The sequence below is a fragment of the Nestor notabilis genome, unplaced genomic scaffold (assembly GCF_000696875.1).
Source record: "Nestor notabilis isolate BGI_N333 unplaced genomic scaffold, ASM69687v1 scaffold29282, whole genome shotgun sequence".
NCBI lineage: Eukaryota > Metazoa > Chordata > Aves > Psittaciformes > Psittacidae > Nestor > Nestor notabilis.
Window position 1 is genome coordinate 237 of NW_009919201.1, and position 19,554 is coordinate 19,790.

General features: G+C 39.2%; 1 protein-coding gene across 1 annotated transcript; it reads left to right on the forward strand.

The window, feature by feature from the left end:
- Positions 1-978: 978 nt before the first annotated feature.
- LOC104402291 (laminin subunit alpha-4-like) lies at positions 979-12,567 on the forward strand (the record flags this gene model as incomplete). Its single annotated transcript, XM_010010129.1, has 10 exons — positions 979-1,143; positions 1,787-1,940; positions 2,655-2,848; positions 4,351-4,540; positions 5,390-5,545; positions 6,361-6,520; positions 7,549-7,679; positions 9,659-9,752; positions 10,647-10,766; positions 12,207-12,567. Coding segments are annotated over 10 exons (1,510 nt in total), but the record flags the coding sequence as incomplete, so codon positions are not given.
- Between the last annotated feature and the right edge of the window lie 6,987 nt (positions 12,568-19,554).

Genomic DNA, 19,554 nt, shown 5'->3' on the forward strand with positions numbered 1-19,554 from the left:
TCTGATTTGTTGAAGCAGTCCCAAATTGGCCCTGAAGTAATTGAGACATCTTCACAAAAAGCCTTCATTTGGGATATATACAGTGGAACATGTTTGAAATATTTTTAGTAGTGACAGACACAAATGTAAGACTAAATACAGTAGTAGGGAATAAGTCTTCATATATGCTTCTTAAAAAACCTGAACACATTGTTTTGTTGGTACGTATTACATTGTTTACTATGCTTAAAATTTTCTTAGATCATATAATGAAAGCATCTTTCTTCAAGAATCTTGCTTATGCAGATAGAACTAGGTGTTACTCAGATTTCTAATGGAAATAGAGGTTTATACCTACGACTTCTGACATCCAAGAAACACAGTTTGAAAAGCTAAAGGTGTGAAAAGGTGCCTTGGAATAGCCTTGGGGACTGTCATGTTTCCCTGAGTGCTGAGTTCTAAACTTGCCAAAGAAAATCAATGTCTGCTGCTTTAGTTATACACAGTTTCTTATTAAAGCAATACAATCCCTCCTGACTTCTGCAGCAATCAATGTGTTGCAAAATGAGATGAGGCAAAAAAAAGATAAAAAAATTGTAAGTTCAAACATCAATGTACTGTGATGAAAGAGAGGAAAAATGGTTAGGGGTATACAGAAGAAGGATTAGCATATGCTTAGATCTTATACTATGCAAATGGTGTCTTCATCATTACCAGTCCATTAGTTTATCTGTCTTCACTGAGTGGACTGTATTTTTTTGGACTTCACAACTAAACCCATGCTATTATGAAATCCATGGGCCTCTGTACTCAGCTCTGGGTTATTGCACTGCTACTTGTTGCACAGCTGGAAGTAATATCTTCTCATGACTTTGAGCACTACCATTCAGTGATATATATGCTGAGCAGAACATTTTTGGGTGCAAGTAATATGCTGTCTAACCACTGGCACTGACATTTCTAAAACTAGCCTACAAAATGGATGCTTTGCCTTTGCAGATACGAGCTGACTGTTGATGACAAGAAGCAAAGCAAGAAGAACCCTGCAAAGGACAGAGCAGGGAAAAGCCCAGACAGCATCATGAAGTTTTATTTTGGGGGCTCTCCCTTCAGAACACAGCAAGCCAACTTCACTGGCTGCATAAGCAATGCTTATTTTACTAGGTGTGTAGCATCCTCCCAAACACATTACCAGGCAGTCACTGTCTGACAGCTCAAATAGTAGCTCAAGAGAACTGATTTATTGTCACCAGAAAAATCACTGTCTCATTTTGTGAGGCTAGACAGTATGTGTGAATAAGTTTCTTACCTTATTTGCCACAGAATCTGCTGACACAGGCCTGCTAGGTTAAGGTATTGTTAAAGTGGGAATAACTTGATGTAAATCAGCTTTCAGTACTGTACCTGCTAATACTGCTAGTGCAATGTATAATTTGCATAGCTCTAATTTACATTTATATTATGTAGCTTTCAGCTCTGCCTTTGAAACAGAATTATATTAAGGCATCTCAAAGAAGCTCATAAAGTTAGGAGTTTGGTCATGTGAAATCTTATATAAAAGATTTTAAAGTGAATTTGATGCTGCAGATTGAGACTACCTGTTTATGAAAGCATGGATTAACAGGCAGGGGTAGGATAGGCTGCCTGCATTACCCAAACATTGACTGATAAATCTGCACTATTACCCATGACCCAAGAATGAAAAAAACATAGCTTCGACTATAAATGTAAAATTCTGTGATTTTTCTGAAGACAATTCCAATACTTGGAATAAAGCTGTTCTTGTCATCCCCTCTTTGAAACATAGGCTGGATCGAGAGGTTGAAGTGGAAGATTTCCAGCAGTACTCTGAGAAAGTTCAGACTTCTTTATATGGATGCCCTGTTGAATCTCCTCCAGTTGCTCTTCTCCATAAGAAAGGAAAAAACTCATCAAAAGCCAAAGGAAACCATAATAAAAAGGTTTGCTACAAATTGCCCCAGTACCACCCTAGAGTTTTCCAAAGCTGACATATACTGTGCCATGATTGGGAATTCTCCAAATTATGGATCCAAAACGTACCACATGAAGACTATTTCAGCTATATGAAGGAAAGGATCCTGCTCCTTCACGTATTCCATCACTGCAAATGACTGCCCTGACCCCACCCATCTGGCCTACGCTTGCATCATGCTCTTGCTGGAACTGTAAAACAAATTTTATGACAACTTTACAAGAGTACTGTGGAAACAAACCTTCTTGATTTCTTCTATATCCTAAGGCAATAAGCTTGCTTCTGTTCTCAGCTACTTCTGTGTAGCTCTCTCTATTGGGTACAATCAGCACACATTAATATAAATGTGAAAAAAAACCCAAACCTTTCAGCATGCAGAACTTTTAGTCCAAGCATGTCCTCTCATGCCTATGGTATAGCTGATATCACCAAAAGCTGAGAGGAAAAGATTCAATTAGGAAAACTACAAAATAATTGAATTATAATTGTTAGCTGTTTTTCCCTTCATCTGCCCTAAATCAGCATCTATAGCAGATCTGTTCATGGAAAAATTGTCTTGGAACCATTCCTGGTATTTTTGTAAAATAAAAATATAGCACTAGCTTAGACATAAATGATAGAGTTATTTTATTATGTCCAATCTTAGTTAAAATTTCTGGTTAATGGTCCTCTTTCTATGAAGGTGGGAAGAGATAAAGACAAGATCCAACAGCCTTCAACTGGCCTTAAAAAACTGTATAAAGAAGTGAATATGCAAAGAGACCCCCAGTGCCACTTGCCCATGAATCCCAAGGCAACTGAACATGCGTATCAGTATGGAGGAACAGCAAACAGCCGGCAAGAATTTGATCACATACCAAAGGATTTCAGTCAAAGGTAAAGAGACCTTTCTGCTGTTACCCTGGCTTTTTATTTTGTATCTTAGGCTAATTTTTGCATACAGCATGTTGTTAGAATATATTAAAAGGTGTCTCAGTTGAGTAAGAGCAATAAATACAATGTGCTTCCAGTTACACCCCTCTTATGGAATCTTCATCTGCATTGTATATTAACAAAATGTGTCTCCTTGCCTATTTATATGAAGACTTTGAGGACGTTATTTCTTTATGAGCAATGCGCCATCAGTCTCTTGACACAAGAAGCAATGGCGTTAGAGCAGAGCTGGAAAAGAACACAACAGTTCACCAAGAAATGAAGCAACTACATGTTCATTGGGCCTTGTCAACTATTTAATGGTTACAAATCTACACAGGGCAGCAGGATATAAAACTATGAAAACCATGGCCAATTCAAGACATAATGGAAATGCAAGTAGTTAATAGAGTCCAGATATTGTGGACATTTAATTCTCAGGCTCCCACAGAATATGCTATATGGTGTGTTATGACCAACAAAGAATTTTGGTTTAATACTTTCCATGAAAGACTATAAATTCAACAACACAGCGCTTCCTGGAAGCATACCAGACCACTAACTCATAACAGAAGAGTGCTATTTCCTGATTTAAATAAAAAAAAACATTATGTTTGTTTTAATTTAATAGTGTTTTACTTAGGGCGGTCCTGATGGTGCCCATATGAAGAAGGAAAGCCAAAACTCTAGTATGTCTCTTCATCCCTACTAGACACACTTGTTTTACAACTGTTACTACAGCTTCATCATTGTAATGTGCATTTTAAGAAAACAATGACTTGTAATGTTTTTAAACAACTGGTAATGGAAATGGCCTAAGTATATGTGGAACATACACACAAGCAGTGGAGAACACATAGATCCCTCAGGCAATATGAAGACTGGAAGTTAGGTTCGTCACCTGACATGGGAAGCAGAAGTAATCAGTTCTGACACTGTCCTACACCAGTACAGCTATGCAATTTTTTAGACCCAAAGTAATAATACCATCCACTCAAGAAATCTTTGCTGTTGACAGTGTCAAACCAAGTTGGTAAAACTTGCCATGTTGTCTTACACTTCACAAGGAACTGGAGTAACACTGGGAACTCCACAAGTCTGGAATAACACCATTTTTGAACTGTCAGGCCTCCATGCGATCACAGTTAAAAAGTCTCCCAATGTTGTTTTGCTTTTGACAGGAATGGAAATATAGTGTATATAGTGTCAATTATTGGTGGTCTATATTGATTTTTTTCACACCAGAGATTTTAATTTCTGAAAACAAGCTTCTTGCAAGGCAGCTTCTCCTCCAACTTTGCCTTCTACTCCAAAACCAGTATGGAATGTTTCTCAGAAACACCATTTCTATAAAGGAGATGTATATTCATTTGGATGAGAGCAAAATCTAAATATTCCACTGCCTGCAGTTTGATTTAAGTTAACTATATCTGCTCTAATTTTTATACTGTGTTTTTATGTGACAGAGCTCAGTTCTCTATCAGTCTGAAAACTCATTCATCTCATGGAATGATTTTCTATGTCTCGGATCAAAAAGAGACCAACTTCATGGCCCTTTTCGTTGCTCATGGCCGACTCGTTTTTATGTTTAATGCTGGTCATCAGAAGATAAGGATTAAAAGCCAAGAGAAATACAATGATGGCCTTTGGCACAATGTAAGTAAAAGAAAGTAATCGTTATGGTGGCACATGCTATGAAGGTTGCAGTAAAGACACTGCTGATGTGACAGCTCAGGGAGTTTTAATTCATGTGTTCATAACCACACCTATATGTTGAGAAATTACTGTCAATACTTTTAAAACTTCCATGCAGAATTTTATCAAGTCATTAAATAGGGACAGGAAAGTGACTCTGTTACAAAAATCCAGCAATTCCCAACACAAACAGCTGAACAGAAGTGACAGAAGTAGAGCTGTGAGACAAGTAACAGTTAACTAGGAAAGGATTTTGTTCAGCATATTTCTATGAAGTGCCTAAGCAAGGAGCATAGCTGTCTTAGACTCCCTCTGAAGTCTATGAAAATAAAAAGCAAATATTAGGGGTTAAGGTGAATTTGCATCTGTACGTACCTCTTTCTCCTCACTGACTGCAGAGAAATTCTACAGTCACTGAACTGCTAACTTGGACACTTAAGTATTTAAAGCAGGTTGGATGGAACCAGACTGTAAAACTGGCGAAGGCCATGAAAATGCTACAGCAATAGCACTGTAGAGTGAACCATGTATGCGAATACAAGATGAACAGACCTCAGTTACCTCGTGACACCTTGATAAATCTGCCTTGTACACCAAAATGTAAAAGAGACAGCAGTGTTACTATGTAGCCCTTACATGAATGTGAAGAGAGAGGAGTGTCCAGCAAAGAATACTGGCAGTTAATAAAACAGGCTTATAGAGTATCACTTACAAGCTTTTCTTCTCAAACTTTGTCTCTTCTTTCACTGCACAGGAATGTTCCCTCAACAGATGAAAGTAATCTTCCAAATTATCTTCTTTCCTTTCTAGGTGATATTTATTAGAGGCAAAAATATTGGTCGCTTGATAATTGATGGCCTCCGAGTACTGGAAGAACCTTTTGGCAGTATTGCTGACACCTGGCAAGTCACTGAACCACTCTATATTGGGGGTGTAGCTCCTGGAAAAGCTGTAAAAAATATCCAGGTAAAGCAAACACACACTCCATCATCCCATGCCTCTATGTACAGCTAATGCAAAGCTGACTGTAGGATGAGTTCCAGAAGAAGTGTATCATCTGAATTCTCAGCAAGCAGCTCAGGTTCAAGTGGATAGCAAATCTCACGCAAGGCTGGGCTGGCAATAGCTGAGCTAGACTTCATAGGCTCGCAGCAGCAAGTGGAAAGCCAGTGGTCCCTGAGGAACAGAGTAATCCTAGTGACATCCAAGCTTAGATAATACAGGTAAAGTCAGGTGAGATCAGTTTCACCCTAAAGTCTGAGACACAGATGAGTTTGAGAGATTTTAGTGCTGCCTTAGTATCTCTGTTTTAAGACAGTACCTAGAAGTCAGGATTCCGCTCTACACCTTGGTACTAAAGTATATGGAAAGGAGCATTAAAGCAAAAAGGAACACAACCAAGTCTCCTTCAAGGTAATCTTTAGTGTTACGCACCTAACAGGACAGATAACACTACTCAGAAAATGTAGACTCCTGTCTGTCTAGCCTCGAGGGTATGAGGTATGTATAACACCTCCTTGCTCTAGTTGTGCTTTGTTTGTTATGGTTCAGTAAGAGAAACAACACAAGCTGGAGTTACCTTAAAGTCATCAGACTTGAAAGGCTATTGAAAGTATCAGTCCTGCTTCTCTTCTCTGGAAACTGTTTTTTAATTCAAAACTGACCAGACAATCACAGCCTATAGCTCATAAACAAGTACAAATAAGGCCAGAGGAGTTTCTTTCCTTCCACAAGCAGTTTATCTTTTAATCATGCCTTTTTTCTTACTTTTTTCCCCTCAGATTAACTCTGTCTACAGTTTTAGTGGTTGTCTCAGCAATTTACAGCTCAATGGAAGATCAGTCACTTCAGCTTCGCAGACATTTAGTGTCACGCCTTGCTTTGAAGGCCCATCAGAAGCAGGAACATACTTTTCATCAGAAGGAGGATATGTAGTCCTTGGTAAAACATTACTAACCAAATGTATCCCATAATAAGACTGTAGTAATCACTGTGCTTCAGAATGGTGTATCTCACTAAAGGGTGTGGTAATTTTGGAGGCTGCGAGCTGTAAGGATTATTAGATACAGATCATTACTGTGGTAAGCAGCTGATTTTGACACGTCACAATGTCACCATGAAACTTAACACAGTGTTACATAAATACATATGTATGCATTTCAAATAATTAATTTCAAAAGGGAACAGATTATAATACGTTAACAATTATCACAGACATATAGAAGTCAGTGTGGCCAAGACCAAGCACACCAACAAATGGTCATCCTGCTCATGTTTAATTAGTAAAACAACATACAATTCAAACGTCCTAAGGAAAGGCTTTCTCCATGTCTTGATAATGAACAGCATGACAGAACTCATCTTTTCTGTCATTTAGGCCTGCTGTGTTCCATGAGGTGTTTTATAAAGGTTTTTTGGTAACATAGGCTCTGAATAGCAAAGGAAACTGCACAACCTTATTCATTGACAACACCAAGAATTATTACACAATGTTTCTAATTTGCTCCCTGGCCTAAGACCAGATTGAAATACCGAGTTTTTTCCTTCTACTGAATCATCAAAGCTCAAGTGAACTCCCACTCACTGTGTAAAGACTGCTGAGTATCTAAGCAAATTGCACAGTAAGAAACTGCCAAAAGAACCAGATAATTTACTTTCTGCTGTCCATTTCCCATTTCATTGCTAAGAAATATTTTTAAACAAAACACTTTTTTTTTTTCATAGTGAGACATATAAAGAAACCTTTATTAGTACGCCAAGCAAACAATCAAAACAAAAGATGAAGTGGGTCATTGACAGCACACCATGCTATCTCTTCAAGTATGTGTACTAGCACATGTTTCAATAGTTTGAGAGACAGGATAAATAAGTTCCACCCTGGGCTATGAATTTCTATTTTGACTTTGAACAAATGTCCCGTTTCATCAGTAACTCACTACAAAATGAATGTTATTCTTTTTACTTTATAGATGAATCCTTCAGTTTAGGCCTGAAATTTGAAGTTGTTTTTGAAATACGTCCCCGAAGCAGCTCAGGAATTTTACTGCATGGTCACAGCGTGAATGGAGAGTACTTGAATATGCACATGAGAAATGGACAGGTATAATGAAGGTCACATCTCTTCCACTGCTCTGACTGGTTCCTCTCCAACCTATTTGGGCTCTGCTATATGCAGCTTTTGTCTTACAAGTTTGCCATTAATTGATTCTTATTTCTCTCCTCAATACATTAACTGCTAACATTAAGCAACCCAGACATTTATTTTAAAATACAAAAAATAACACCTAAGACAAAACCAGATTACTTTACTGGTACCACATATAAATATCTAATAAGCGGTTGAAAAGAAGCAGGAGCACTGACTCTTTGGTGCTGCTCTTTCATCCACACATTAAAAATGTGTAACAGTTACAAGAAGGTAACTGCTGATGATTTTTTTAATCTTGTTTATTAAAAGAGAAGTCCGAGTTGCTCTCAGTGTCTTCTTCCTCTAACAGGTATGTGTGTGATAGGGACAGCGAAGGAAAGGGAAAATTCTGATTGTTGATCTGGTTTTTGATCTGTCATTCAGAAAATCTGTTTTTCTATATTGACTGTAGAGAGAACAACAGGTGCTTCAGTCAGGCACTTAATTTTTGACAGCTGATTAGGTAAGATAAAGCCCATTCTTACAACTGTAGCCAGTCCCTGGAGAACTAACAAAGGACTTCCTAAGGCATGCTGCATTGTTTTAAATGCACATTTAAAGGCGTCACCTGTATACAAATGATCCAGCCTAGTATACTTCTTATGTCAAGATCTGATGGAAGATTCTCATATCCAGAAACTTGTCTGGTCTTCCAACTGTATCATTGGTCTAACAAAAGATACTGTCTTACTGCTTCAAACCTCACTTCCTGTATCACACATATGCAATTCATAAATAAAATTCACCCTGGAAAAGCAGTTCTTCCCTGCTGTCACTGCAACAGGTACTCCAGTTACCTTCTTAGTAAGCATTCGTGGTTTTTACCGTTAACTACCTGTTCTCTTCGAATGTACTACCATTTTGTGAGAACATTTCTGCTGGGCAAATAAAATCAGCACCTTCAATTCATTTTTTAAATGTATACATCTCTATCAGTACAGTTTGTCTGGGTGATATATTAAGGAGCCACTTTATCTCATGAGTCTGTATTTGCTGCTTTAATTGCTCCTATATATTTTGTCCAAGGTTGAATAAAAGAGAACATGAGGATCATTTCATTTTTGTTTGCTGCTGCCCTCATAGGAAAAAAAAAAAAAAAAAAAAGTCGAAAAATTCCTTAGCTACAGCTATATTGAAACAGAGATCTTTTAAAATTAACATATTCAGTCAACAAGCTGTCAGCATTATCAAACATTTGAAAACAGACATTTGAAAAGCCTAGTGGCTGGACTCTGTTTACAGTTCTCCAGCAATCAACAGTGGGAATCTTGTGTGCTGCAACAGGGACATGACAACTGCTATGCCGCTGCTGTAACATTTCCATGCAGAAAGATACTAATCCATGTAACTAAAGCAGAGGTACAAAATTCAGAATTAGGTTCACTTTCCAGCTCTGCCAGAGCGCTCTGGTAAACTTGAACAAGTAGCTTAAAAGTCATTCTTAAGTTCCCTATCTATTCCTTTCTCACATCTTGTCTGCTTGTTTACACTTGAGGTTTTCATGACTGTTTTCCTTATTAAGTGGCTAGCAAGATACCAAAACATCATCTGATGCCTCTAAACACTAATTTACCACACAGGAAATTATACAGTAGCAGTACTAGAAAATTTTAGTGAAAATAGCTGTTATCTTTCAATTTTGATTTGAACTCTTCCTTGAGTTCAAATCAGAAATCTTGCAGAACTATTGAAAGGGGGGAGGGAAGGGAGAACACAACAATCCACAACTCAAATCTGTGAATTAGAAATTCTTTATTTTAAAGTATTTCATGAAATCATGCTTTTCGTTCACTTACATACTAGACATGTTTTGAGTGGGGTATACTCCACTATTACAACAGAAAGAAAAAAAGAGAACAAGAAGCAGTGACAACTACATTGTCTTCCCCCAGGTTACTGTGAAACTGAATAATGGAATCAGGGATTTTTCAACTTCAGTGACACTGAAACAGAGTCTCTGTGATGGCAGGTGGCACCGAATTGCAGGTCAGTAAAACATGATCATTCCCTAATCAAGATGACAGAGCCCAGTCCTCCCTCCCCAGATATCCCCATATATCAGCCAGTGCACTAGAAATGGGGTCATATTTTCAGTTCTTCCTTTTCACCTGTCAAGACACAGGTTTGTGCGACAGACACAGTCATATTCATGCCTCAGATACAAGAACTTCCTGGAAGGACAAGCACAAGTTCCTTCAAAGAACAAGCAAAGATGGAAGCTCCTTGTTCAAAGAGCAACAGACAGCCTAGCTGAAATTCCTAAATTGTATACCAGATTATATTCTTCTTTCCCAATTATAGGTTAAATAAGTTGGTAGAATGTAGTAAGCACAAGTATATGCTGCCCTTAAAGGTCAAATAACAGGACAGATCTGGAGAGCCTCTGCTTCACAGAGAGAGATGTCTACAGTCAGGATTTTGCCTCTGCGCCAATCACCCACGCTTCTTTCCCAAGTTTGAAAGTCAAAAAGTACTCCTAAACCTCAGATACTTTGAACTTCCTTACCTTCCTAGATGCTAACTTGGGATGTCTCCCAGTGTCACATCCAGAAGAGATCTGAGTATGCACCCTTTTCCTATGTATTCTGGTTTCCCTCTGAAGGAAACCAAGGCACGCCAAGCTATTGTATGCTCATACCCTGCAGCCTAGACACCCCTGGCAGCAATCCAGAGCCCCACTCAAGAGCATCCTTGCTCCCACTCTGTATCTTCCATCGGCCCTGCTCTATGCCAGAATCTGCCCACATGTTGTCACTGATGGCTCACACCCAACCTAGCAAACATTAAATCAAACTACTTAGATTCAAACTCCTGTCTGTCACAGAGAATTCACATGCTACTTTTTACAACCCTCTTGACCCCTGTTCCTTCTCCTTTTAGTCATTAGAGATGCTAATGTGGTGCAGCTGGACGTAGACTCTGAAGTCAACCATGTAGTAGGGCCACTAAATCCAAAGGCAATTGACCACAGGGAGCCAGTGTTCATTGGAGGTGTACCAGGTAAGTGTTTGGCAGCTTTCTCGTACGTTGTTCTCAAATTTCAACAGTTTCCAAAGAAAACATAGAGACTTTGTTTTCATTTCAAAAAGGAACACAACATATTTCATGTGAACAACCTGGTAAAATTCAAAGGCTCAAGACCTGATCAGATACATTCTGCCTCAAGTTCTCAAATTAAAAAAAGTGCCACTTCATTGAAATTAAAACATTCACAGCTGTTGGAGGGTCAGGCAGGGACTCTGTAGAGAAGTCAGCCAGCTAGGAAAAAAAGTGGGATTTTTCCATTTTACTTTCCTGTATGGGCTTACTGGTATTTTTAAGAAGTGATTTATTTATTTATGGGACTGGAAATTCACTGTCACAGTAACTGGAGTCTCAAAGGTTTTTTGCTGGTAGGCTTATTTCCTCTTCAAGCAATGGCATCTTTGAACACAAGACAAAACTTGAAATTTCTTTTTCTGACTAGTGATTTCTATTGCACAGATGTCTGCTAATTTGAATTTGTGACTCACAGACCATCTGTGTAGCGTGGGCCAGGATTACTACATTTACTTCCCTTATTCAACAGAAAGAGCTACTCTGTTGGGGTTCATATACAAACTGTAATCAACACTATGTGATTCAATTTTTAAGTTATCTGTACATTTCTCATTGAAAATACACAGCATTATTTCTCTGTGCCTTGCATGTCAATCATGAAGAGCTCTAACTACAAAATTTATTATATTGCTTATCTTGGATTAGTGACTTGAGTCTGTGATGTTCTCATCCAACCCACACTACCAGGAGGAAAAATGAGCCTAAAGGGGATAATAAAATCTCTGTGCAGATGCCTGTTCACACTTTAAATCCAAACTGGAATTTTTTTAAGACAGAACTCTTCCCAGAGAGGTATTATAAAGTGGTAATTGCAGATGCTGTTCTGCATCATAATAGAGCCTTCTATTTCTACATTAATTATAGAGCATTGAAGCAATGCCATACATTGGTTCTATAATGCTATTATTACCCTGGCACAGAAGAATCTTAAAGAACTTCACGACAACAAAAAAGATATACTACTAACTAATACCATGTCAATATAGTAAACTAATTGCAAACTAGCAAATCAGACACAGATGACAATACAGGTAATGTTAAAAGAAATTACAGCATGGCTGGGATTCATCTACTCCGTTACTTAAGAGAAAATGCAGTTGTCAAAAAATGGAAGATTGGGCCTCTACTATGTAGTATAAGGAGTTTTACATAAACGTAGGCAACTCCCCACACTTATTCTAATGGCCCCTATGATACTAGCTGTAGGCCAGACATTTTAAAAGACCCACAGAAGATTCAGCAGAGCTGCAGTAAGTAGTAAATTGGACAGATTCTGACACCAAATTCATTATTTTGGTCATCACAAGCTCTAATATTTTTTTGTCAATCTGCTTCTTCCAGAGTCTCTGCTAACACCCAGCCTGACTACACGCAACTCCTTCGTTGGCTGTATTCGTAACTTCATGATTGATGAAAAACCAGTGAGTTTTAGTAAAGCAGCTTTGGTTAGCGGCGCTGTAAGCATCAATACCTGTCCAGCAGCCTGACAGTGCACTGCATCAATCCTGTAAAGCTTCTTAGACCACAGAAAGGAAAATAGGGAGAAAAAAAAAAACCTAAGTTCATTGAGAGAAGAATGAAAATATCAAGGATCCATCTACAGAAAGCAGTATGTTTAAGGGTCACTTCTAATGTTTATGTGCAAACAAAAATCACTGAAGAATAAAGGGCTGTTGCTTCTGCACTTCTCTTACTACACCACAAGAGTGAGCTTCACCATTTCTTATAGTGTATGTGTGGCCAGTCTGTTACATGAAAATGTGGGATTATAAAATAAATGAAAATTATATTAAATATATTACTTTCAAGATAGATCCTCTACATTATTTCATTCTATGCCTTAGGACACCTTTTGTTTTGCAGAAAAAGATCTGCTAATGCACATTAAAGAATAAAGCTAGATAATAGACTTAACATCGCAAATAACTGTGTCCAAAGATTTCTTTTTTTCATTTTCCATTCAAGTCATTTATATATTCCTCAACTACAATGGGAGGCAGAGAGCATATCAGTTATGTAACCTTACAAACAATGAAAACTAAAATTTTCATTCTACTTTTAGACTTCATGGATATATTCTAGCACAATGTGAAGACTGGATGTGTATCTTTTAAGCCAGACACTTTATATAACTGATCATTTACCTAAACTACATAATTTTAGCGCAATACTTGCCTTTACATAGGAAGCAAGAGACAAAATTCAAACTGTCAAGCTTTTCCTCTATATTTTTAAACGTACTTACATTCTAGCACAGCATTAAATCTACAATCTCATTGTGATGTCGTTTGCACTAATGTAGCGCAAGTAAGGCTTCAGTTTACAGCAGTAATCATCAAACTAGGAACATGTTCCTGTGGATTGTATCCCAAAAGATATGCTGCTGCAGAGAAACTGGGGGTGAAACAGGAAGATGTAAAAAGAAGGCAAAGGGCTCCAAATCTAAGCTATGTTAAAACCATAGAAGGTAAACAGAAGTTAATACTAGGCTTTAGCTCACAGTAGCCTTGAACATCAAACAGACACAAGTTACTTGCAAAATTTAGTCTCTTCAGAGATAACCTGCATCAAAGCCATTTAGGTTTCATTTCTTTAAAGAATAAACTACTGTTGACAGAAAGTTTTATGATTGCTGGGCAAATTATTGTTGGAACCAACTCAAAGCATGACCAGCGGCAAAGTAGGAAAGTATGTGTCCTGGGTTCAGCTACAGCAGTCATTTTTTCTCCTTCTTAGTAGCTGGTGCAGTGCTGTGTTTTTGATTTTCAGTCTGGGAACAACGCTGATAACACCGATGTTTTTAGTTGTTGCTAAGTAATGTTTACTCTGACCAAGGACTTTCTCAGTCTCATGCTTTGCCAGAGAGGAGGGGAAGCCAGGAGGAAGCAGAGGCAGGACACCTGACCCAAACTGGCCCAAGGGGTATTCCATACCACAGCACGTCATGCCCAGTATATAAACTGGGGAGAGTTACCCGGAAGGCCCAGATCGCTGCTCGGGTCGGGCTGGGTATCGGTCGGCGGGTGGTGAGCGGTTGTGTCCTTTTCCCTTGTTATTCCTCTTATCATTATTACTGGTAGCAGTAGTGGTTTGTATTATACCTTAGTTACTGGAGAGCTGTTATCTCAACTCGTGGGAGTTACATTCCTTCGATTCTCCTCCCCATCCCTCCGGGAGCGGGGGGAGGAAGGAAAAGGGGGGGAGTGAGCGAGCGGCTGCGTGGTTCCAAGTTGCCGGCTGGGTTTGAACCACGACAGTATGAAACGCAAAAATAAAGGACAACACCCTACAGACTAAAAATTAATAGGAGCTCATCTGGAAAACACAGAAGTGGCAACTGAAAGCCAAAGATCTTGAATCTATGGACAGCTGGAGGAACCACCAGAGTAAGATACATCTGTATACACTAATCAGTAGCTTCCCTACTACTCTCTCAGTAGGAAAAGGGTTTTGGTAGACTGAAGAGGTCTTGACTTACTCCAGAAAAAGAACTGCAAGCTCAGGACACACTGGCACAGGAACTCTCCAGCAGCTGGGACCCTGTCACCACCTCTCCACTTGTCTCTAGAGTCCAGTGTTGGATGGTAAGTGGACAAGAGAAGATAGCATGGCTCCAGCCGCCACTGCCTTTTCTTCCATCAACCTTTTCATGTCTGCTCATGCTTTCAGCCCCATGCCTGTTCTAACTGCCTTCTCCCAGACACATCTCCCATCCTATTTCCTGCAACTCTCAGGCAATATGCTCCCACACCTGATTCCCTTCCCAACCCTGTAGGAAGGCCCCCTATTTCTGGGTGTGGTATACAGGCCCTTCTTTTTGTCACTTCATAGCCCACTGTTCACACTTTAGAAGGAAGCAGTAAGAGCATCCCTCTGAAGTGTCTCTGAATCAAGCACGTCATGGGTCCCCAAATCCAGTTGCCTTCAAATGCTGTATTTGTCTCAGATACCAAAACCAGTATGCCTTCTCAGCTCTTTCCTGCTCCCAGCTACTACCCAGGCTCTGAACAGAAAACATCTGGGGCTTTTGGTTTGGGAATTTTTTTATTATTGGGGTGGAGGGGGAACATCCTCAGATCAGTGAGCTGGGTTTCCAGTGTGTACCGGAGACCATGCATGGTGTCAGGGCTGCGCAGCTGGGAGCAGGGGTAAAAAAGGCAGTCTCTCCTGCCAATGGCAGTGAATTGTTAGATTGGCTCAGTAAATCTCATGACACCACAACCTGAGCTAAGCTTCCTCAGGCCCCAGTCTCAGAGAGAAAAGAACAGCAGATTCCCTGCTTAGATAGGTTCGTTATAAGCATTACTGAAATTCCTTTCAAGGTTGCCTGCAGCTGCTAAGCAGAAACTGCCAGGAATAGCATATGCTTGTGCCCTTTAAGAGCATCACAGTTTAGTGAATGCTGGTATTAAGTGGAGCATTGTATGTAACTGGCACACACACACTCAGAACACTTTTCTGTCTTACACCTACTTCAAACTAAAACATATTTTCTCATACCCACATCCAAGCTCTGTGAATAAACAGTGTTTTTCTTAGCCATATTTGCTGCAATGAGATTTGGGTTTATTCAGTGCATTTACATTTAAGAATGACTCTTCTGATTAAACAGTCCTTTGCATACTTTATATATGGAAAACTAAAAATACAGTTAAATAATATGTGATTAAAAAACACATTAAAATTCATAAACTGCTACCATTCAATTTACTTCTCATTACTATATCGCTAGCTAATCAAACACAGCAGTGTTTCTGGAATATACAACTTCCTTTCTAGGCCTTAGAGATGCAGGGTTTCCCTCTGCAGAGGAAGGTTTCCAAAGAAATATACTAGAAACCAGAGCATACTTGCAGACTCAGGAGACAGCAGAGAATAATGCAAATATCCCTTCCCCCAGCATCCACACAGACCTTGAAATTACCATTCCATATGTGCTAAAGGAAGTCTGTATGCGACAACATTACATTACACACACCTTTGCATTCATTTCAAAGCCCCTCTGGTGTTTCAGAGAAGGCAACTGCCTAAACAGAAATCTTCCCAGAATTCAATTTGCATTCTGCATCTATCTTAAAAATTACAACTACAAAGTACAAAACCCTTCACCTACACAGATTTGGGAAAAACCTTCAAGTTCTGAGGTACACTATCAGATTGTCCATTTGTGTTTTCAATACGAATATTACTATCTCAATTCAGCAGAAAGCCTACAAAAAAATGAGCACTGACCCTAAGGAGATTATAACTTTTCTCTGCCACCTTCAAGGCTATAGTAAATGTTGTTATAACCATTATCTAAGTAAGGGCTACAACTACACTATTATATCATGGAATATTCTGAAATTTGACATTTGCATGTCTATATAAAAAAAAATCCAGTTTTGAGTTTAAATACTCAGCAAACTGCTTCAAAATAGAGTATCTAATTAGGATCTCTGGCCTCTCTACCTCTTGTTTCTGAAGATCTGTAAAGATGTCCTATATATAGTTAAAGGTTATCAACGTTTCCTTCTCCTCATGGACCGAGAGTATGGACAACAGCCTTAAAAGGAAAATGAAAGATGAAGGGTCACAGGACTCACAGTAATTCCCCAAAAGCCAACCATCCTAAGCCAAAAAAACCCAAACCAAAACAAAACCCACCAAAACACAAACAACAAACAACACCTTCATAAGGGACTCTTCATCAGTGACTGTAATGACAGGACAGGGGGTAATGGGTTTAAACTTAAACAGGGGAAGTACAGGTTAGATATAAGGAAGAAGTTCTTCACAGTGAGGGTGGTGAGGCACTGGAACAGGCTGCCCAAAGAAGTGGCAAATGCTCCATCCCTGGCAGTGTTCAAGGCCAGGTTGGACAGAGTCTTGGGTGTCATGGTCTTATGTGAGGTGTCCCTACCCATGGCAGGGGGGTTGCAACTAGAAGATCTTAAGGTCCTTTCCAAACCTAACTATTCTATAAATTAACTAAACCCTGATATAAACCAAGGAATGTCATTAGCTCAAATTCCAGTGTATTCTCCCTACAGCAGCATGTGGCCTAAATAATCAAATGACTGTCATTAAAAAGATGCTGAAAGCATGGAACGTATATTTAACTTGTAATCTCTTGTTATGGTTGCGATTCAAGGGTTATTCACAGATTCACAGTGGTCAATGTCAACTTATTGAAATAACTTAGTTATTCCTACAATTCATGTTCCAAAGCTATGAAACTTATATTACTGTATAGCATCGACAACAAAAAAGTTATTGAGAAAGTAAGGCTAAAAAGCACCCATTAGCATATGACTATAGATTAAACGGTTAACATAGACAAAAAGTCTCTGAAGGGTCCTAACTAGAAACATGCATTTGTACTATGATAGATGAAGTAGAGCTTCATCTACAATGAAACAGAAAGTCAGTGTGTGATTATTTGTTTCACATAGTTGAGCTGCCCATTTCATTAAACCTCTGAGCACATGCATCAACCCAAACTGGTTATTACACATCCACCTCCTTTGGAAGCTAAAAACATTCATATTCTCACATGAATATGAATCTCAGTTGCATCTCTGATTCATAGCATTTCCAAGCTCAGTGAGAATAATCACTTTACATTTGCCATCACAGACCTCTTAATAGCACACTGGAAGCCAAAGCACTGAGTTTCTTGCTGCAATCTCATGTTCAATGGAGCAAATCGCATTAAGCTGAATCTTGATGGGACACAGAACACAAAAACTACAGCTAACTGAAAGAACAAATAGAAACTGTTGCTAACTTCACAAGAAGAAAGCAAGCCAGATACAGTAATATTAAGAGATTTCTGAAGCCTTTAAATTAAGCTTTAGAATGCTTACAAGCAATGATGTACTGCTTTTAGCCTAAGTAAGGCCAAAAAGACAAGTGAAGGGAAGACTTAAAGGACATGACAATAAGCAAAGAGTATAGAAAAGTTTCACATTTCACAGCTACAACAGACCGCAGCCTACAGATTTAGACCAGTTCAGGTAAACACAGGGAACAAAATTAAGCTACATGTTACATCTAGTCTGTCCAGAGAGAGAAATTACTACCTGCTTTCCTGATTAATATCCATGTAGTTTTACACTAGTGATTAGTTTATAAAAGAAGTGTTTGAGGCAGTATAACTCTGTTCATGCTGAACTTCCCACCTGCTAACACTGAAGCCGTCGGTCTTTTGTAACTTCAGACATGAAGCTTGAGTAAGCCTGGACCACTCATTACTTTTTCTTAAGAACAACACAAATTTCCAGTAGATAGATTCTTCTCTTTCAACTGATTTTTAAAAAAAATAGTCTTGATACAAATTTCTCACATATAACACATCATTAAACTTTACAATATTAGATCTGCTGCAACACATATTTAAGCTTTCCAGGAAAGTTTTTTTCAAATAGTCATTGTTACAACTTTATTTTCCTGGGAACTTCAACTGATCTCTACAGGATCCTTGGTTATGCCTGGGAGTCCGTGCCATGGCTTCTCCAGAGCAAATAAAGGATCAAGATAACACCGAACTTCAGATACCTAGTAAGAATTTCATCTAGCAAATTTTGTTTGCACACCAGCACTAGAAATAATGTATTTGGGAAAAGAGTATTTTGTTGGATAGTTTTAGCCATAAAACTTAATGAAGTGGGTTGCATGGAAGTACTTTTGCTCTCCCACGGGAAGCACAAATGCTATCTGTGCCACAAGGGAGTTTTCTGCAAGCCACTGCGTTGTGCGTCACATGTTCTTTACTGGTTTAGTAGTGAACTTGGCAGTGCTAGGTTAGCAGTTGGACTTCAGGCTCTTAAAGGTCTTTTCCAACCTAAATGATTCTATGATTTCGCAGCTATGCTGTGGAAAGCCTTACCATACTAAGACAATAGCATCTCTACACTTCTCATCACTCATTTTTAGTCCCAAAGTTGCTATGTTCAACACACAGGCATAAGCACCTCCTAACTGCACTGTGGAAAGTTATCTGTACAAGAAATACAAAGCTGAGCTTAAAGAAAAACATAATTTGCAGGCCTGGTGGGAGGGTACCTTGTTATAACATTTCCACATGACTACTTTTTCCCTGTATTTTTAATATGTATTTCATATAATTTACTATGTTTCACACTATCGCTCTGAAAAATGTATCTGGGGAAAATAAAACATACCTTATCGCACATTTTTAGCCACAAAAAGTAATGAACTGTACTGTATGGCGGTATTTCTGTTCTCCCATGGAAAGACTTCATTTCAGGTCTTTGCCATGTCTCCTGTATTTGGCCGTTGCATTGCCCCCTGTTGGACAGATAGCCCTTCAAGACCACACCGAGCTCCTGAGTACCTCACCAGGTCCACTGCTCCCGTACTGTCCAACAGACGACAGACACCTTACTACGCCCTCAGCTTCTCTTAGTGCACACTTATTCTTACACCAAGCTTTGGATCTTACAGAAGCAGTCGTGACCCTCAGGATCAACACGCAAACGCCACTCCCTCGGACCGGCGGCCTCAGGTGAGCCTGCACACCCACCACGTGAAGCACAGCCCCACACACACCCTTAGGCCCTAATGGAATGTCCCACTCGCGACGGGTAGGCCAAGCCAACAGATGGGACGTTCCACCGCAGAAGGGATGCGGGGGAGCGGAGGGAGGGAGGGAGGAGACCGCGCACTTAGAAAAGCCCGCCCACCG